The 19,157-nt window shown below is 46.3% G+C and overlaps 1 protein-coding gene across 1 annotated transcript in view; it reads right to left on the reverse strand.

The window, feature by feature from the left end:
* LOC104654055 (transmembrane protein 132C-like) overlaps positions 1–19,157 on the reverse strand; it is a 361,240-nt gene that overhangs the window by 74,018 nt on the left and 268,065 nt on the right. Inside the window, exon 3 of the mRNA XM_030939702.1 lies at positions 11,583–11,729. Within this exon, the coding sequence (XP_030795562.1) occupies positions 11,583–11,729 (147 nt within the window). The remainder of the gene's footprint in view (positions 1–11,582; positions 11,730–19,157) is intronic.

Raw genomic sequence — 19,157 nt, forward strand, 5'->3', positions numbered from 1 at the left:
GATGGGATGACAAACGGTGGGGTTTGCATTTTGAAACAGCATCAAGCAATGGAGAAGCCCCTTCACCATTTCAGACATCAAATCGAGGCTTGGGATGCCAGACCTGGCCCTTCAGTCTCTGGTAAAATCTTCTTTCAGGCTCTTTCACAGCCTCTCCTCAACTGTTCCTCTCCCCCACTCTCCACCCACCATCCCAATGCCTCCAGCAAATTCTCTTGGAAGAGTTTAGTTATCTACAAATGGCAGACAACTCGGGCCAGGTGCAGTGGCTCACGCCTGTAACCTCAGCCCTTTGGGAGGCCGAGGTGGGAGGATCACTGAGCCCATGAGTTTGAGACCAGCCTGGGTAACACAATGAGACCCTTTTTCCACACAAAAATACAAAAACTAACTGGGTGTGGTGGTGCACACATGTAGTCCCAGCCACTCAAGAGAATGATATGCGAGGATCACCTGAGCCCAGGAGGTCGAGGCTGCAGTGAGCCATGACCGTGCCACTGCATTCCAGCCTAAGTGACAGAATGGGATCTCATCTCAAAAAAAAAAGTTAGGCAACAACAATAACCTCAATGATCTTGGGCTTTAATAGTCAACGTTTGCCACAAACCTCTATGGAGTCCAGGAAGCCAAAGGCCTGGCGCCTGCTGAAGGTGAAAAGGAGGGAGAGTTTTATGGAGACCCACACAACTTGTGTATCAATAAATTATCCTGCTGCAGATACTCACAGAAGCCTGCTGTAAGTTTTGGGTGCGTGGAGTAGGAGACACTTTTAACTTGTTTTAGGAGGGGACCCAAAATGTAAGTTTATGCCATTGGTTGGGAGATTTTAATTCATGGTAGTTTGCAATCTTCAAATATCTCTTACAGAAAGCAGTTGGTTTGAGCAATTTCCTTTAGGGAAACGCAGATTATTTTAGCACTTCATTCCTCTAAGCACTGCTGAAAACTGTTTAAGCAGCTATGAGCATGTTCATATTCCAGAATTCTCCAAAACAAATAGCCAAGCACAGTTATGTATATAAGGTATGCAATTGAGACTGCTTAAATGAATACTAATGGGCATTTTATTCACCATTTTCAATGATTTTGGGTTTTTTTGGAAAGAGCCTTCTCGTTTTATTACCTGCCTGATTTACTTTTCTCCCCTGCAGCAGAGAGTCCCTGAAACACGATGCTGGCTCTTGAATTAAGGAGCCTGGGGATGCAGCAGCTGCTTCTGTTCCAGAGACAGGGAAGAACGGGAGAGGTATCATTCACTGTTCTATGGAAACATGTGGGTCCCAGTCCCCTCCAAGAAGGCCTGGGGAACACTGGCGGAGATACCACCCCATCAAACTAGAAGCTGGGTAACAAGAGGAGCAGGGAGAGAGAACTCCACGCCATGCACCAGGATCCCAATTAAGGCTGACACTTACAGTCGTAAGAACCAGAGCTCAGATGCGTGTTTATAGCATCTGCTGGAAATACAGGAGCATCTGTGCGATTTGGTCTGTTTAAGAGGGCTCGTGTGGTGAAAATGAGGGGCAGCTGAGTCTTTGAAACAGCTGGCCTCCTTTCTAAGTTCCTCCAAAAGAGGCACAGTTGAGTTCCCAGACAGCTGTTTGCTGCAAACTCTGTACCTGGACAATATAGGCAATCAACCTCCTAAAGAAAACAGGCATTATTTTGACTCAAACAGGCCACTTTTGCACATGGTTTACTTCCTGATGAACAATTTTTCCTGAACAATATACCTTTTGTTTGATTTGCACAGTGATTTTAAACATCCAAGCAAATGTTAAAAAATGGAAAGATTTCTGGATTTTCAGCAGGTCTAGAAAAATCCAGAGATGTGGCAACTCACAGCGCATCCCTTGAGTAAGGTTGAATCATGTGGACAGAAAGTGTTTCCTTTTTAGATTCTTTTAGAAGTTTTGAGGTTAAAGCAAAAGTCTCCCAGATGGCGTGTAACCATTCCTGGGCACAGACAGCCCTGGAGCTGCAACAAAGAGGGATCGGAGGAGTAAAAGGGGTGCCACGCGGGGCCCCTCCCTCTCTTTCCGCAGGACATTCCTGGCTCCTCGCCTCTTCCCTGGCCCCTTCACTCATCTGGTGCCAGCTTTTGGCTTTGTTCCCCAATTTCTATGTTGGGTGTGAAGGCCAGGGAGAAGGGGTGACAAAATAAAGTTAGGAAGGGCAGAAACTCAGACTAGAGATCCCTCACAGCAGCTCCCAGTGCTCCATGATTCAGAACAGGGGGAAAGGCAGCATCATATCATCGTAGAAATGTCTGCCACTGGTTCGTTTATACTAAAAAGCTGGGTACAAACAACCCAGGCGTCCCGCGAGAGGGGGCTTTCTAAATAAATTCAGGTCCATCCACTTACTCAGTTATTTAAAAAACTAAGTATGGGACAAGCAAAGTACTTTGGCAATGTTAAGTTACCAAAACAGATGTAACATATTACAGACTGATCCCAATGGTATAAACATATTTATATACACTCTGTAAGGCAGGACGCAATAATGGTAATAGTTACATCAGACACGGAATATGGGTTTAAAAAACGTATCTTTGAATATGTTTTTATGATTATGAAAGTAAAATAAAGGCATTGAAAAAAATAAGCCTAATAAAAAGGGAAGCAGAAGGAAATCTCAGCTTGGTCTGGTGGCAAAGCTTGTCCAACCTGTAGCCCACAGGCTCTGCGTGTGGTCCAGTAAAGCTTTGAATGTGGCCCAACACAAATTTGTAAACTTTCTTACAACATTATGAGACTGTTTTGCAATTTCTTTCTCCAGCTCATCAGCTATCGTTAGTGTTAGCATATAGAATGTGTGGCCCAAGGCAATACTTCTTCCAATGTGGCCCAGAGAAGCCAAAAGACTGGACACCCCTGCACTCTCATGTGTCCACAGGACTTCCCTGACACCTGCTAACACCTTTCTAACCTCCAAGGCAAGCACACAGCCTCTTGCTGCTAACATTAGCCAGCTAGACTTCAGTAGGACTTTTATGTTTTTTTTTTTTTTTTTTTTTTTTTGAGACAGAGTCTCACTCTGTTGCCCAGGCTAGAGTGTACTGGTGTGATCCTGGCTCACTGCAACCTCCGCCTCCTGGGTTCAAGCCATTCTCCCGCCTTAGCCTCCTGAGTAGCTGGGATTACAGACACGCACCACATACAGCTTAATTTTTGATTTTTAGTAGAGGCAGGGTTTCGCCATGTTGGCCAGGCTTGTCTCAAACTCCTGACTTCAAGTGATCCACCTGCCTCGGCTTCCCAAAATGCAGGGGTTACAGGCGTGAACCATAGCACCTGGCCAGGAGTTTTATGTTTTAATTGTATTTGTTTATGCTCACTTTTATTTTGTGCAACTGATAGGCATTTTCTCCATTTATTTGTGTACATTAAAGTTATTTTAAAAATAAAACTTTTTTATGATTTACATAAATATTCATTTGGATGCTTATTTCCTGCGAGTGCCTTTATTCTTTTCTTTATCTACCCAATGGTATGACGCCTCAGTTCTTGAGACCATTAGAAAGATTTACTGAAATAATGTACACAGAGCATTTTGTAAAGTGCCCGAGACAGTGAAATATACACAGTATTATTCTGTGTGCTGTCAAGCACTATAAAATCTACAGAATATTACAGTTTTCTATGTAAGTTTCTATTTTTAAGATACTATATTTGCTTCTGGAAGAGATGTTAACAGTAGTGTTTTAATAAGAATGCCTAAATGGGAAATTTGAGACGCATAAGTGAACCGGTTTAAGTGAAGGTATTCAGCACCTAACAGCGCAGGTGCATGTGGGCCAGTGGGAAGTTGAGCGGCAGGCAGGTGTGCCTACACCAACCCCACTGCGGAGCCCGCCTCATCAACAGCCTCAGGGGGTTGCATTCCCAACACGGAGTCCCCCCTAAACTTCAGAGCATGCCCACAGTTTAAAGAAACACCTAATTTTTGGCATTTTTCCTGGAGGAATGAGTTTAAAGTAAGGCTCCAGGAATGCTTGAGGCAGAAACCTTTATTAGATCAAGTGCAATGTTTGAATCAAAAGCAGTCAGGGTCCGCTCTTCCCTCCTGCCAGTGCTGAGGTCAGACTCACTGCTCGCTTCGCTGCTCCCCAGCTGCTCAGACTCACCCACATACCTGGTTTTGAAAAAAGATGCAGATCAGGGAAAGGAGATGAAGGGGGAAGCGGAAGATGCTTCCTAAGAAACAGGAGGATGCCAAAAGGACGGCAAGATGTGTTCCTGCCTTTCAGCACACTGTCCACGTGCTTGTATGCCTCTTCCCTGCAGACACAGAAGCATTTGCCTCATGCTCGATCCTCTCCGTCACAGGGTGCTGACGGGGAAGGACCTGGGCGGCATGCTAATTGCTCTGTTGGCCTTGCACCCTGTAAATACGACGTGCACTCTGGTAAATTGTTGGCTGACTCTGCCTGACTGCCGAGATGCTCAGATCTCTCCCAGGATGATGGGGAGCCTGGAAAACAAATGCCACACAGTTTGGTATGTGTACGGACCAGGTGCAAGCTATCTTCCTGGGTCTGAGTGTTTACAGACAGATGGTTTCAGGACCATAACAACCCACAGGTCTTTCAGAGGTTCTAGGTTACAGGGAGACAGTGCTCCAGCAAAACAGCTGTCTTGACAGTTTCCCTAACAAGTGCTCTCTCCCTGTCTAAGAGGCCATTTCACCAGGGGAGGTACTGGGGGGCTCTTATGTTTCTGAGAGTCTCAGGTTGGGTTCATTAGAAGCAGATCATAAGACGAGGATTCATTTGCAAGTGACCGAGTAAGGATGTTGTTTCCTTTCTCCCCAGCCACCAGGAGAAACTGGAAAGGGAGAAGGGGAGAGGGAAATAGTTCACATTGCAGGACGAAGCAAAGGGAAGGTGTGCTTTCAAAGACCCAGCCTGCAGCCTGATCCTGAGGGAAGCTCTGAGTCAAGCTGTGTCCATGACAATTCAGAGTTGTCTGCAATGGGGGAGATGGGGCTGGGCTTTCGCACTCCACACCCGTCCATCATTGGCAAAGAGGACCCCAGGAAGAAGCTCCCAGGCTTTTCCAAGAATCTGCACGAGTGCACAAAAGTGAGGGGCAGCCCCAGGTGGTGCAGTGACGGGAGCAGGTTCAGGATGACAGAGCCAACCCCAGGATTACAGACTGAATTGTTCCCTCCAAAATTCATATCACAAAGCCCTCACCCCCAGTGGGACTATATTTGGAGAGCAGGCTTTTAAGATGGTAATTAAGATTAAATAAAGTCATAAGAGGGGGCTCTAACCCCATAGGACTGGTGTCCTTACAGGAAGAGGAAGAAACCAAGGACAGTGGCTCACACCTGTAATCTCAGCACTTTGGGAGGCCAAGGTAGGTGGATCACTTGATCGCAGGAGTTTGAGACCAACCTGGGCAACATGATGAAACCCTATCTCTACAAAAAAATACAAACATTAGCTGGGCTCGGTGGTACATGCCTGTAGTCCCAGCTACTTGGGGCACTAAGAGAGGAGGATCGCTTGAGCCCAGGAAGTCAAGGCTACAGTGAGTCCTATTTACACCACTGCACCCCAGGCTGGGTGACAGAGCGAGACCCTGTCTTGAAAAAGAAAAGAAAAGACACCAGGAGCTTCTCTCTCTCCACGCACAGAGGAAAGGCCCTCTGAGGACACAAGATGCTGAGAGGGTGGTGATCTGCAAGCTAGGAAGAGATTTCTCACCAGAAACTACCCTTGACAGCACCCCGATCTCAGACTTTCCGGAGTCCCGATGGTGAGAAAATAAATTTCTGTGTTTTAAGCCAGCCAGTGTGTGGAATTTTGTTCAGGCAGCCCTGGCTGGCTAACACACCTTCCGAGGGATATAGAGCAGTAAAAGAGATGTACCGGGACCCGGGGTGGAGCAGTGTCTGTCAGCCAGGGTGGTCCATTGGGTGTATTTCGTATTAGGACAAGAATAAGCTCAAGTGACAGCTTGTTCTTCAAGGCAGAACTTCTGGGTTTGAATTCCACCTCCACCTCTTACTGAGTGGGTTTGAAAAATGCATCGTGTCTCAGTTTTCCCCCATGTAAGTTGAGATCACAGCTCACTTTGTCTACCTCGAATGCCTGAAGCAGGATTAGATGCTTAGGAGGATTATATACAAAGCATTTGGAGAGCGCGAGGCACACAGCCAGCACTGCTTGTCTCACCTATGATTCTTCCTTCCTCACTCACTCAAGTGCCATTTTTCAGCCTATGCTGAGCATGACACGGTTCATCACTCGCCAGGTGTGAGTTCATATTCGGGACAGTCTTTAAGTATCTCTTCCTTGAACTTTCCCCTGATAAGACTCCTGGCCGTGGATTGTCAGCATGGTAGCTGGCAAGTACCGGGCACTTGACAAATATTTGTTGAAGAAACGAACGTGTGAAAGGGGATGTCTAGAGCTTCCCACAGATGGAAACTGTACAGAACATTTCAGCAACAGGGGAAATTTTCTGAGCCAAGCAGCCCTTTGACACGCGAGGGGGTGATGGTGGCTTTACTGAGTGCTGCATGCACTCCCTCCGCACACCCACCCCATATGTCTGGGTGGCGAGGACTTCCTCACCCCATGGCCTGACCTCTTGACTCGCGTTGGCCAAGGGGATGTTAGTGGACAGGACACCAATTTTGGTCTTAGGTGAGAGGATAATGAGCTGCTGTGAGAGGAGCGCGCCAAGAATAACTCTGCCTCTTCAGCCTGGGCCCAGGACCAAACACACATGGACGGACAGACACGGAGCTCAAGGCTTGGAGCTAAGCCCAGCCAGCTCACACCCCAAGGCAGTCTCCCATCTGAGCTTCCCCTTAGCAGGCCCAGACTGTACTTGACCTACAGCCCTGGGAGTATGAGAACAAAGCTTGGACAGTCGCCCCAATATCCACGGATCCAATATCCATGGATGCTCAAGTCCCTTAGATAAAATGATGTAGTAGCTGCATATAACCTATGCACATCCTCCTGTATACTTTAAATCATCTCTAGATTATTTTTCATACCTAATATAATGTAAATGTTATGTGAATAGTTACTGTGATACCATATTATTTAGAGAATAATGACAGGAAAGCCAGAGTCTGTATATGTGCAGTACAGGCAGAACCTTCCACTAAAAGAAATCTGGAATCTGTGAACACAGAACTCATGGACATGGACAGCCAACTGGAGTTATAAAGCACTGAGATTGGGGTTTTTTAATGTGGCATGATTGTGGCAAATTTGTCCATATCCTAGAGCCTAGAACCTATGAATATGTTATCTTCTAAGTCAAAGGGACTTGGTAGATGTGATTAGGTTGAAGCTCTTGAGATAGAGAGATGATCTAAGTGGGTCCTATGTGATCATGGGGTCCTTACGTAGCTGGACTGATATACTGGATTTTCATACTACAACACTTTCACAAACCATGTAGCCAATTCACAAGTGGAGAGGCCAGATACAAGACCATAGGGTGGAATGGGGACTATGGCTAATTGGAGATTTCGCATGTCCCATCAAATGTCACTGAAATTTTATTTCTGCATGAAAAACACAGGTCAACCAAGTTCAATTCAGGGACGACCAGTTCATAGGAGTTAAAGAATTGGAAGAGAGCAATGAGACTGGTGTAAAGAGAATGTCACATGGAGGCGATCTCTCACACACCATATATTTTCAAGCCATTTTAGGGATCAGTGGGGCCCCTGGTGCCCATTCATGGTCCTGTTTGAAACTTATAGACTAGAATGACTTTCAGAGCCCTTGAGGCGTGTTTTAACCACTAGCTTTCTGCCGCTCTCAGAGCTCAGCTCCTCAGATCAGCTACCATCGTCTCCTGATGTAGAAGGCGTCTATGTTTGGAGATCAATAGGGGTGAGTGGTCGTGTAGGCAAGGGCCAGGGGACATGCTCTGAAGCTGTGTTTGTTTACAAAGCCACCACTTTTAGTTAGACTTGGTGTGTGTGTTTCATGTTTGCGCCTTTGAAGAAACAGCCACGGATGGGAATGGTTGGCAAGGGGTTCGTAAAACCTTCCAGAACCACCTTTCTGGACTTGCCTGGGGAAGCCTCTGGGGTGGCAGCCCCACCTTTCTGGACTTGCCTGGGGAAGCCTCTGGGGTGGCAGCCCCTCCTTTCTGGACTTGCCTGGGGAAGCCTCTGGGGTGGCAGCCCCTCCGTGGCCGACCAGTTTCACCCTTTTGGAGCTATTTGTCTCCCCAGGTTCCCCATCTTACCAGCCAGGGGATGTGGCCAACACGGGAATGCGGCCGAGATCCGAAAACACAGTTGCAGCTTCCACATCTCAAATCGGTGACTCACATAAATGCAAGAGCTCACAACAGGATATTTCAAGAGCCAAAGACAAGGAACGAACTACCCTCTGCACTTGTGAATGCCATCCCGGCCAGCACAGGCTCTCAGAGTCCTGCGGAGAGGTTCCTGCAGGCAGCCACAGTCATGGCCTTGGTGGAGCTCAGTGCCAACGAGGCTTCAGGTACTTGACTGAGCAACCCTCGCCTTGAAGCAAGAATACACACTCCTGGCTGGCACTGAGTGCTTCTGCTGGACCCAGCCGGGAAGGGCAACACCATTGCCCATGGCAGTGCTATACATGAGAAAGATCTTGCTATCAGACCTCCTCAGCTACCAAGAAAACTTCCATGGGAAGGAATGCCATTCCCCGCCCTGGGAATCTTGGAAGGTGCGCTCACTGGCCTGACCTCAGTAACCCAAGGTGTCCAAACCCAGCATTTCAAAGACTCAGGACTGAATGGGCATGACGGAGCCATGCTGTAAGAAGACAGAGGCAGGCCAATTTGTCTACATCCTAATCCTTAGAACCTATGAATATGTTACCTTACAAGGCAAAGGGATTTTGCAGACGTGATTAGGTGAAGGTTTTGATATGGGCGATGATCCGGGATTATCCAGGTGGGTCCAACATGACCACAACGGCCCTTAGAAGTGACTCCACCCAATGCACTGCCCGCCCTCCTCTTTGAACACATTTCTTGCGTCTAACCATCTGCAGGCCTCTTTCTGTGCCTCAGATGCCATTACTCTCTATTTCTGCAGATTCAGATCTTCCTCTTGTCCGCAGTCTGCCGAAACATTCAGGATGGCTGGCTACAGACACTCATGCACAATGCTTACCACTGAGACAGCAAACACAACGGGGTCAAAGCAGGGCTCCTGGAAGCTCAGAACAAACAGGATGACAACAGGAGCCCTTCAGGACTCAATGCCATGAAGCTCATCTCCCTCGCTCTGCTTCTCATTCAGGTTCCCACCTGAAGAACTATTCACATATATAACTTCGCCACCTGCCAATGAACACATTCACTTTCATTTGCATAATCAACACTAATCTTACGGGTTAATTAGACTTTATGTGCATTTGATTCAGGAGATTTAATTTGGCCTCTGATCTCCTGCTTGGAACAAGGGACTCATAAACACATTTCTTTCTGGCCATGTTTTCACAAGTTCGAAGATTCGGACACCCGCTCCTCGCCCCTGACCTCACCCCCGCCAGATGCACTGAAAATCCTTCTTGGGGTAATGATGGTGAGGGTTGGCATTTGAGTTTGTAAACTGTTCGGGACACTGGATTTTCTTTTTCTGGTTACACATTAAAGGAAGGAGAGAGGAGGGGTTCTATGGGCAAAAGAATAGCGTGGTTCTAAACTAAGCAGAGAATTTGAGGATTTTTCATGGTGCCTTGCAGCTGTCACTTAAGAAAATGTGTCCAGTAATAGAATATTTCTTTCTTTAATACTAATCCCTTCAGAAAAATACACTGGCAGAATATATCAAGAGCCTTGAAAAATAATCTTACGTTTTGAATCTAAGAAGCCACCTTAAGGAAAAAGGGATGTGGATAAAGATTTATGTGGAAGGTGGTTTATTGCTGCATCATCTATAAGAATAAATCTTGGACATACAAGTGGCCACAAACTGATAAAAAAAAAAAAGTTCCATATTACTAATCATCAGAGAAACGTAAATCCAAACGACAATGAGATGCCATCTCACACCAGTCAGAATGATGATTATTAAAAAGTCAAAAAATAACAGATGCTGGAGAGATTGCAGAGAAAAGGGAACACTTACACACTGTGTGTAGGAAAGTAAATTAGTTCAGTCATGGTGGAAAGTAGTTTGGAGATTTCTCAAAGAACTCAGAACTACCATCCAACCCAGCAATCCCATTACTGGCTATCTATGCAAAGGAAATAAATTGTCCTACCAAAAAGACACAGGTACTCATGTGTTCATCGCAGCACCTTTCACAATAGCAAAGAGACGGAATCAACCCACCCACAGTGAACTGGATCAAGAAGGTTTGGTATACATCCACCATAGACTACTACACAGCCATAAAAAAGAACAACATTTTCACATCCTTCGCAGCAACATGGATGCAGCTGGAGGCCATTATCCTGAGCAAATTAACCGAGGAACAGAAAACCAAATACCGCATGTTCTCACAAGTGGGAGCTAAACAGTGGGAAAAGGTGGGTATAAAGATGGGAACAACAGACACTGGGGAGTGGGGAGAGAGGGAATAAAGGGCTGAAAAACTACCTCTTGGGTGCTCTGTTCACCACTTGGGTGATGGGATCCTTCATGCCCCAAACCTTAGCCTCAGGCAACAGACCCACATAACAAACCTGCACATGTACCCCCTGAATCTAAAATAAAAGTTGAAATTTAAAAACAACTTGGAATCAACCTAAATGGTAAAATGCATGCATCGTCAGTTGTTTATATTATGTTAAATCCATCTGATAAAATATTATAAAGTTATTAGGAATGTTTTGGAGGAATATTTAATGTTAAGAGAAAATGTTTCCAATACAAGTGAAAATAGTAGTGTCCTTAAAATGTGTACGCATTTGATGGTGCCAAATTTGTAAACTAAATATATTTAGTATCTATTAGCATTACACAGGTACAAAACCCTGGAAGGAAATGAACCAACATGTTATCAGTGGGTTACCCTTGAGTAGTAAGGATATTGGCATATGATTCCCGCCTCATACAGCTGTGCTTTCCTCATATTCCTAAAATGAGTATGAATTGCTTTTATAACCAGAAAACAATTATTTTAAAAAATCATCCAGGATGTCTACAGTGAATCTCACACGGCAGGTTCTTCTCCATTATTGCCACTGACTGTCACCTCCTTCCCTTAAATTCCATCCCGCTGAAGACTCAATCTTACCCTTCATGAAAAATGAGCACTTTGTAACTAAGCATCTTCTGCTAATGTTGGCAGGGCAAGGCCCCCAGAAAGTCAGTTCAGGTGCAGAGAATGCACAAGCCCTGTCGGAGCAGAGATGACCTCACCCTCCTCCAAAGCCCACCCTGCGGCACTGCACAGCGAGCGCCCCACCCTGCCCTGCTGCAGAGGCAGAGGGTCCTGCCGTGGATGTCAGTGCCTCCAGATTTCCGGGCGGTGGGTTCAATAGCTCCTTTGAGCAGCAGCTCACATGAGTCCAAGTCAAGGCTCTTAGGCAGCAGCTGGCTTGGGCCCGGGACCAGGAACCACACACGCTTGCAGGGAGTGCACGGCTTACCTGTTGCGCGGGCTGGGCCCCAGGCGCTGGCAGGCCACGGTGGCTGTCACGTGCTTTCCGCCGCTGCCCACCTCCTGCTTGACGCCCCACTGCCGCGGCTCGCGGGTCTGAGCACTCAGGATGTTCACTCCCTTCTTCACCTTGGCTCTGTGGGGATGAAGATGGGAGAGACAGAGCCACAGGGTTAAGGCTTGGCCTTTCCAACATGCCCAGCTCTGCAGAGTTGCTACCTTTATTTTCTGTTTTGTTTTCCACTTTTTTCATATCTAGTGAGAGGCAGACAAAGTCACCCGGTGGTGGTGAGGCCAGGGCAGGGCGAGCGGGATCTGCCTGTGGATAAGGCAGTCACAGACCTTGCTGTCTGGTTCTGAGGGGGAGGAAAAAGGACCCCATAACTCACCAGACCAGGAGGTTGCAGGGCAGAGCTGTGAAGGCATGCACTCAGCCTGCCTGGGTCCGTCTCCTCACTCAGGCGGCTCTGCGCCCTGCCGGGGACATTTGGCAATGTCTGGAGACACTTGTGATTGTCATGGTTTTGTGTGGGAGGCATTGCTATCCAGTAGGGAATGGGGAGAAAGGAGGAACGCAGCTAAACAGCCTACAACCCACTTGAAAGCCCACCACACTGAGTCACTGGGCCCACAGTGTCACTACTACCAGGAAAGCCGGGCCTGGGTTCATACCCCAGTTTCACCACTTTCTAGCTGTGCAAATTTGGACAAGGTATAACTTCTCCATGCCTCACCTCCCTCCTCTGTAAGAAAGAGAACGATCATAGTAGCTCCCATTATAAAGCTGTTGTAATGATTATATAGATGTAAAGAGTTTAGAACAAGAACAGTGCCAGGCATACAATACACACTTAATAAATGTGAGCGATTGTTACATCACTCCAGGGAAGTCCCCAGCCTACTTAATGTAACTTGCCTGGCACACACTTAACAAAGATACATTAAGTCAGGGACCAAGAAACAAAGAAACCAAAAGGTGAAGAGCTCCTCCCAAAGCTGCTGCTGTTTTGATCACGCCACTTAGCCAGCCTCAATTTCAGTCTCCTTATCAACAAACGGATGAGACAAGTGGCAGCTTGAGCACACACATCTACTTGTACCGTCTTCCTCAATCCCACTCACAGGAGAGCAAAGGGACTGCTGTAAAAGGCATAAGGCAGCTGGGCACAGTGGCTCATGCCTGTAATCCCAGCACTTTTTTTTTGGAAATGAAGTCTTGCTCTGTCGCTAGGCTGGAGTACAGTGGTGTAATCTTGGCTCACTGCAACCTCCGCCTCCTGGGTTCAAGCAATTCCCCTGCCTCAGCCTCCCGAAGAGCAGGAACTACAGGCACCTGCCACCATGCCTGGCTACTTTTTTTTTGTATTTTAGTAGAGATTGGGTTTTACCACGTTGGCCAGGATGATCTCAATATCCTGACCTCATGATCCTCCCATCTCGGCCTCCCAAAGTGCTGGGATTACAAGTGTCAGACACTGCACCTGGCCAATCCCAGCACTTTGGGAGGTTGAGGTGGATGGATCACTTGAGCTCAGGAGTTCAAGATTAGTTTGGCCAACACGATGAAACCTCATCTCTACAAAAAATACAAAACTTAACTGGGCATGGTGGTACATGCCTTTAATCCCAGCTACTTGGGAGGCTGAGGCAGGAGGATCACTTGAACCTGGGAGGTGGAGGTTACAGCGAGCTGAGATTGTGCCACTGCACTCCAGCTTGGGCAACAGAGCAAGGCTCCATCTCAAAATAATTATAATAATAATAATAAAATAAAAGGTATAATCTCATGACCAGAAGAGGAAATGCAGCCACAGCAACAGATTTGGGAAACTGAAAACTGGGAGTTCAGTGGATAAAATGAGTCAGCAGAACTTTAAAATGGAGCTTTAAGCTGTCAGTGAGCAGAGCCAACAACCAACACAGTTTTCACCAAAGAATCCCCCAGACTCAGGAGCTGTGATATCAGTGAGCAGAGCCAACAACCAACACAGTTTCTACCAAAGAATCCCCCAGACTCGGGAGCTGTGATATCAGTCACAGAATCAGAGTGAATGAGGACTGAAATACAGAGGGTTGGCTACAAGTCTGTTTAGGAAGCAGCCAGAAGCAAGTAAACTTCCCTTTTTGTGATGCCAGGACTTCACACCCGGTATGACTATCAGGGCGAGTGGGGAACTTGGGGTGCTGGGGGTGCCACACCGAATATAGAGGGACCCCACAACCCCATGTGTGCTGAACGCTGAGATTCCCAGGCGGGTCCCCCTAGACTGGATCTTTACCCTCCAGGAGAAACACAGGATTCCAGAGGGTGCTACCATCCTAAAACCAAAATGCAATAGGCATTGACACTGTAGCCTCTCCAAACAGCCAGCCAGATGCCCTGCAGTGAAGCCTGAAGTCAGCAAGTGCTGTTGAGGGGCTCTGAGCCTCTCATAGCCTTTTAGTCCCCCCTCCTTTACATGAACCGGCAAACAGGAATTGTTAGACACTAAGAAAAGTCTCTATGTGACATAAAGACCGTGATATGCTGAAATAAAGATTTGGTTCTCACCCCTGTTTCCTGGCATACAGCTCCTAAAATCCTGAGAACAGTGATGTCTTCTTGTATGCTAAGGAGGTGACTGGTGGCTGGGATTACAGGTAGCTTCAGGATAGCGTTGGTCACCAGAAAGACCAAGGCAAGAATAGAGAGTTTGGACTTTCAGCCCATCCCCTTAATCACCAGTGAGAACAGAGGGGCTGGTCACCAACGACTAAACATCTAATCAATCACACCTAGTTATAAAGCCTCCTAAAAGCCCCAGAGGACAGGATTTGGGGAGCGTCCAGATAGCTGAACCCATGGAGGTTCCCGGAAGGTGGTGTCCTGGGAAGGCAAGGAAGCGTCACACTCCTTCCCCTGTGCCCTGTCCTACATGTTTCCTCATCTGTATCCTTCATAACATCCTTTAGAATAAACCAGTCAACATCAGTAAACGTTTCCCTGAACTCTATGAGCCGCTCTAGGAAATTAATCAAACCTGAGGATGAGGTCATGGGAACCCCACTTTATAGTCAGTCAGTAAGACACAGAGAGAGAGAGAGAGACAGACAGATGGAGACAGAGAGAGAGAGACAGACAGATGGAGACAGAGAGAGAGAGACAGATAGAAAGAGAGAGAGAAACAGGCAGACAGAGACAGAGAGACAGAGAGAAGCAGACAGAGTCAGTCAGGGTTTGCAGTTGATATCAGAAGCAGGGAGCAGTCCTGGGGACTGAGCCCTCGACCCGTGGGGCCTGACAATTTCTCCAGGTAGAGATGGTGTGAACTGAACTAGAGCACACCCAGCTGACATCTGCAGAATCGCTCACTCGCTTGTTGGTGGCAGAAGCCCCCACTGCCCACCTGCCCCATGCTTGTCCACAGGAGTCTTCTGTTGGTTGTTGTGGGGTGAGAGCAGAGGAAGCGTTCGCGTTTGTCCATGCAGAAAGACTCAAACAGGCAAATTTGGGGAGGGGAGAGCGGCAATCTTCAGGAAATAGAGCCTATGCAGTAAAGGATACACATATTTAAAAAAACACAGACTCCGTCGGGCGTGGTGGCTCACGCCTGTAATCCCAGCACTTTGGGAGGCCAAGGTGGGTGGATCATGAGGTCAGCAGATCGAGACCATCCTATCCAACATGGCGAAAACCTGTCTCTACTAAAACTACAAAAATTTGCTGGGTGTGGTGGGGCATGGCTGTAGTCCCAGCTACTTGGGAGGCTGAGGCAGGAGAAGCACTTGAACCCGGGAGTCGGAGGTTGCAGTGAACCAAGATTGTGCCACTGCAGTCCAGCCTGGTGACAGAGTGAGACTCTGTCTCAAAACAAAACAAAACAAAAAACAGAGAATCAGTCACATTCACTAAGAGATAAGAGAAGATATTGCAATAATGAAGCAAAAACGACTGCTATATCTTAAAAAAAGAACAGACAAAATGAGCCCTTGGAAATTAAAAATATAGCAAAAATGTAAAGTCGGTGGAATGGTTGATGGAAAAAGTTGAAGAAATTTCCTAAGAAGGACAGAAAAGACAAAGAAGTGGAAGATAGGAGAAAAAAAGTTAAGAGGATGACTTTGAGGTTCAATATGTGAATAATAGAAAAAAACAGAGAAAAGAAAGAGGATGAATCATTAATGAAGTCAGTCAAGAAAATGTCTCCAAATGAAAGGATGTGTTTTCAGATCAGAAGAACCCACTGTATGATCAGCACAATGAATGAGAATAGACCCAGACCAGGCCATGTGATCAATACATTTTGGAAGATGGGGTATGTAGAAGTGAATTCTACAGTCCTCCAGAGAGAAGAAACCATCACAAAAAATTCGGAATTCATAACAGCCACTTCGTAAACTAGAAGACAATGAAAAATGTCTTGAATATTGTAAGGGGAGACAATTTCCAACCTAGAATTCTGTATGCACCCTATGAGATCAGTGTTTCCAAACATGTGTGTTCTTTTTTTTTTTTTTGAGACGGAGTCTCGCTCTGTCACCCAGGCTGGAGTGCAGTGGTACGATCTCAGCTCACTGTAAGCTCCGCCTCCCGGGTTCACGCCATTCTCCTGCCTTAGCCTCCCGAGTAGCTGGGACTACAGGTACTCGCCACCATGCCTGGCTAATTTTTTGTATTTTTAGTAGAGACAGGGTTTTACTGTGTTAACCAGGATGGTCTCGATCTCCTGACCTCGTGATCCACCCGCCTCGGCCTCCCATAGTGCCAGGATTACAGGTGTGAGCCACCGCGCCCAGCCCACACATGTGTGTGCTAAGGACATTTACTCCTTACACTCATGCTTGGTAACCTACTTGAGCATGTGTCCCATCAAACCATGAAGTGAAGCTGGAAGGAAGATGTGAAGTGAGGGAAACAGATCCCAAATACAAGTGACGTGGAAGGAATCCCAAGTCGATGGTGGAAAGAGGTCCTTGAACAACAGCAGAGCATAAGGCATAGAGAAGATTCTGGCAAACACTTCCCCAGGAAATGAAAATTTTCTTAATAAATATGATGCTGAATAAGTGTTTCTTGAGGACATTTAGACAACTAGAGGAGAGTTTCAGGATAAATATGAGCTAAATATACAGAAAATCAGGAAAAAGAATAAAACCCAATCAGTTTTTAATCCTGAAGAACTCATTATGCAGAGAAGGAAAAGTAATCATAATTTAATACTTGATTTTACTGTGATTAGCACATGTACTTATATTTTAAACACTGAATATTAATCTAGACAAAATATGATTATTATACTTGAGGGATGGAGAGATAAAATGGGAAGCACTTATGTGATGGAGAAAAGAGATACATCCTAATTCTCCATAGTGAGAAATTTATAGATATTGACTAAAAAAAAAGTGTCAACATCAGTGCATTACTTGGTGATGTGCCTATAAATACGAGATGAGGAAAGAATTTTGCCTCTGTGCATGGAGAGAAGCAGTAGAAGGGAGCAGGGTATTGCAGTATTATTTTAAAATAACTTTGTATTTTCAAATAGTTCAATAGTTTCAGATTAAGAGGAAGTTGTGGCTGGGTTTGGTGGCTCACACCTATAATCCTGGAACTTTGGGAGGCTGAGGTGGGACGATCCCTTGAGGCAAGAGTTTGAGAGTAACCTGGACAACAAAATAAGATGCTGTCTCTACAAAAAGATAAAATAATTAGCCCCACACGGTGGCCCATGCCTGTAATTCCACCACTTTGGGAGGCCGAGGCGGGCAGATCACCTGAAGTCAGGAGTTTGAGACCAGCTTGGCCAACATGGTGAAACCCCATCTCTACTAAAAATACAAAAAATAAAAATTAACTAGGCATGGTGGGAAGGACCTGTAATCCCAGCTACTTGGGAGACTGAGGCAGGCGAATCACTTGAACCCAGGAGGCAGAGGTTGCAGTGAGCTGAGACTGTTCCACTGCACTCCACCCTGGGCAACAAGAGTGAGACTCCATCTCAAAATACTACTACTACTACTACTACTACTACTACTACTACTACTACTACTACTAAGCCCCATATGACAGAGTGTGCCAGTAGTCCCAGCTATTGGGGAAGCTGAGGCAGCAGAATCACTTGAGGCCCAGAGGAGCTATGATAGCACCGCTACACTCCAGCCTGGGCAACAGAGTGAGACCCTGTCTTAAAAAATAAATTTTAAAAAGTTGCAGGCCGGGCGCGGTGGCTCAAGCCTGTAATCCCAGCACTTTGGGAGGCCGAGACGGGCGGATCACGAGGTCAGGAGATCGAGACCATCCTGGCTAACACGGTGAAACCCCGTCTCTACTAAAAATACAAAAAAAAAAACTAGCCGGGCGAGGTGGCGGGCGCCTGTAGTCCCAGCTACTCGGGAGGCTGAGGCAGGAGAATGGCGTAAACCCGGGAGGCGGAGCTTGCAGTGAGCTGAGATCCGGCCACTGCACTCCAGCCCGGGCGAAAGAGCGAGACTCCGTCTCAAAAAAAAAAAAAAAAAAAAAAAAAAAAAAAAGTTGCAAAAGAACAAAATACTGAGTTCCCAGTACACATCATCCAGCTTCCTCCAATGATAATATTGTACATAAGCATGGTTCATTGTCAAAGCCAGGAAATTGATATAGGCATAATACTATTAACTCAGGTACATACCTTAGATTTTACATGTTTTCACATGAAATTCTTTGGCGTATAGTTCTATGAAATTATATCCTATGTGGAGATTTGAGTAACCATCACAATAATAAAGATGTGGCATTTTTCCTTCAACACAGAGGAGTTCCTTCATATGCTCCCTTCATAGTCACACGCTCTTCGAATCCTGCCACTGATCTCTTCTCTAGCACTACAGTCCTCACACTTTGAGAATGTTATATACAGGTTTTTGTCAATAAACTCTGCAGAACTATTTGACCTTCTAAATTACAGGCAAGAAATAAAAATACAATTCTAAGCTACCCAACAGATGGAACGGACCCCCTCTTGGCCAAGGAGATGCCAGTGAAACCTTGAAAACTGAGTTCCTGGCCATGATGGAATGGAAGGCTGGATGCACCTCCTTATCCCCCTTCCTTCCCTAAGCACCATTAGGCTTTCTTCCTGAGGGCTAAACGGAAAACAGCCATTTGGAAAGACTTGCTCCACCCCAGATACCGATGACTGCCTGACACTGCCTTGCCCTTTCTTAGTTCTGATAAAATAACTGACCCACAGGTTCCTTCCTGATAAGAGACCACTGATCTTGCAGTGGTTCTGGCCATCTACTGAGGATGCACAGTGAGGGGTTTCATGTCCTCTGCTTCATCTTTTGATGTCAGAGGGCTGAAAGTCCTACCTTGGGATCACATTATCCCTGTCATCTCTTGTACATGGGACCCATGAAAGGGAGGGTATGAAACTCAGCTGGGCATGCACATGCTTCTCCTCCCATAAATATTCATGACTCCTCCTATGGCCTATTGAATATGCATATTTATCCTTCTTACTCAGCATAAATCCCTGTCTTGTTCTTCCCATCTCTGAATGTCTTGTTTCTGGCTTCTGGCTGGAGGCTACACTTCCCAGCCTGT

The sequence above is a fragment of the Rhinopithecus roxellana genome, chromosome 10 (genome assembly GCF_007565055.1).
Source record: "Rhinopithecus roxellana isolate Shanxi Qingling chromosome 10, ASM756505v1, whole genome shotgun sequence".
In the NCBI taxonomy this organism is placed as follows: Eukaryota; Metazoa; Chordata; class Mammalia; order Primates; family Cercopithecidae; genus Rhinopithecus; species Rhinopithecus roxellana.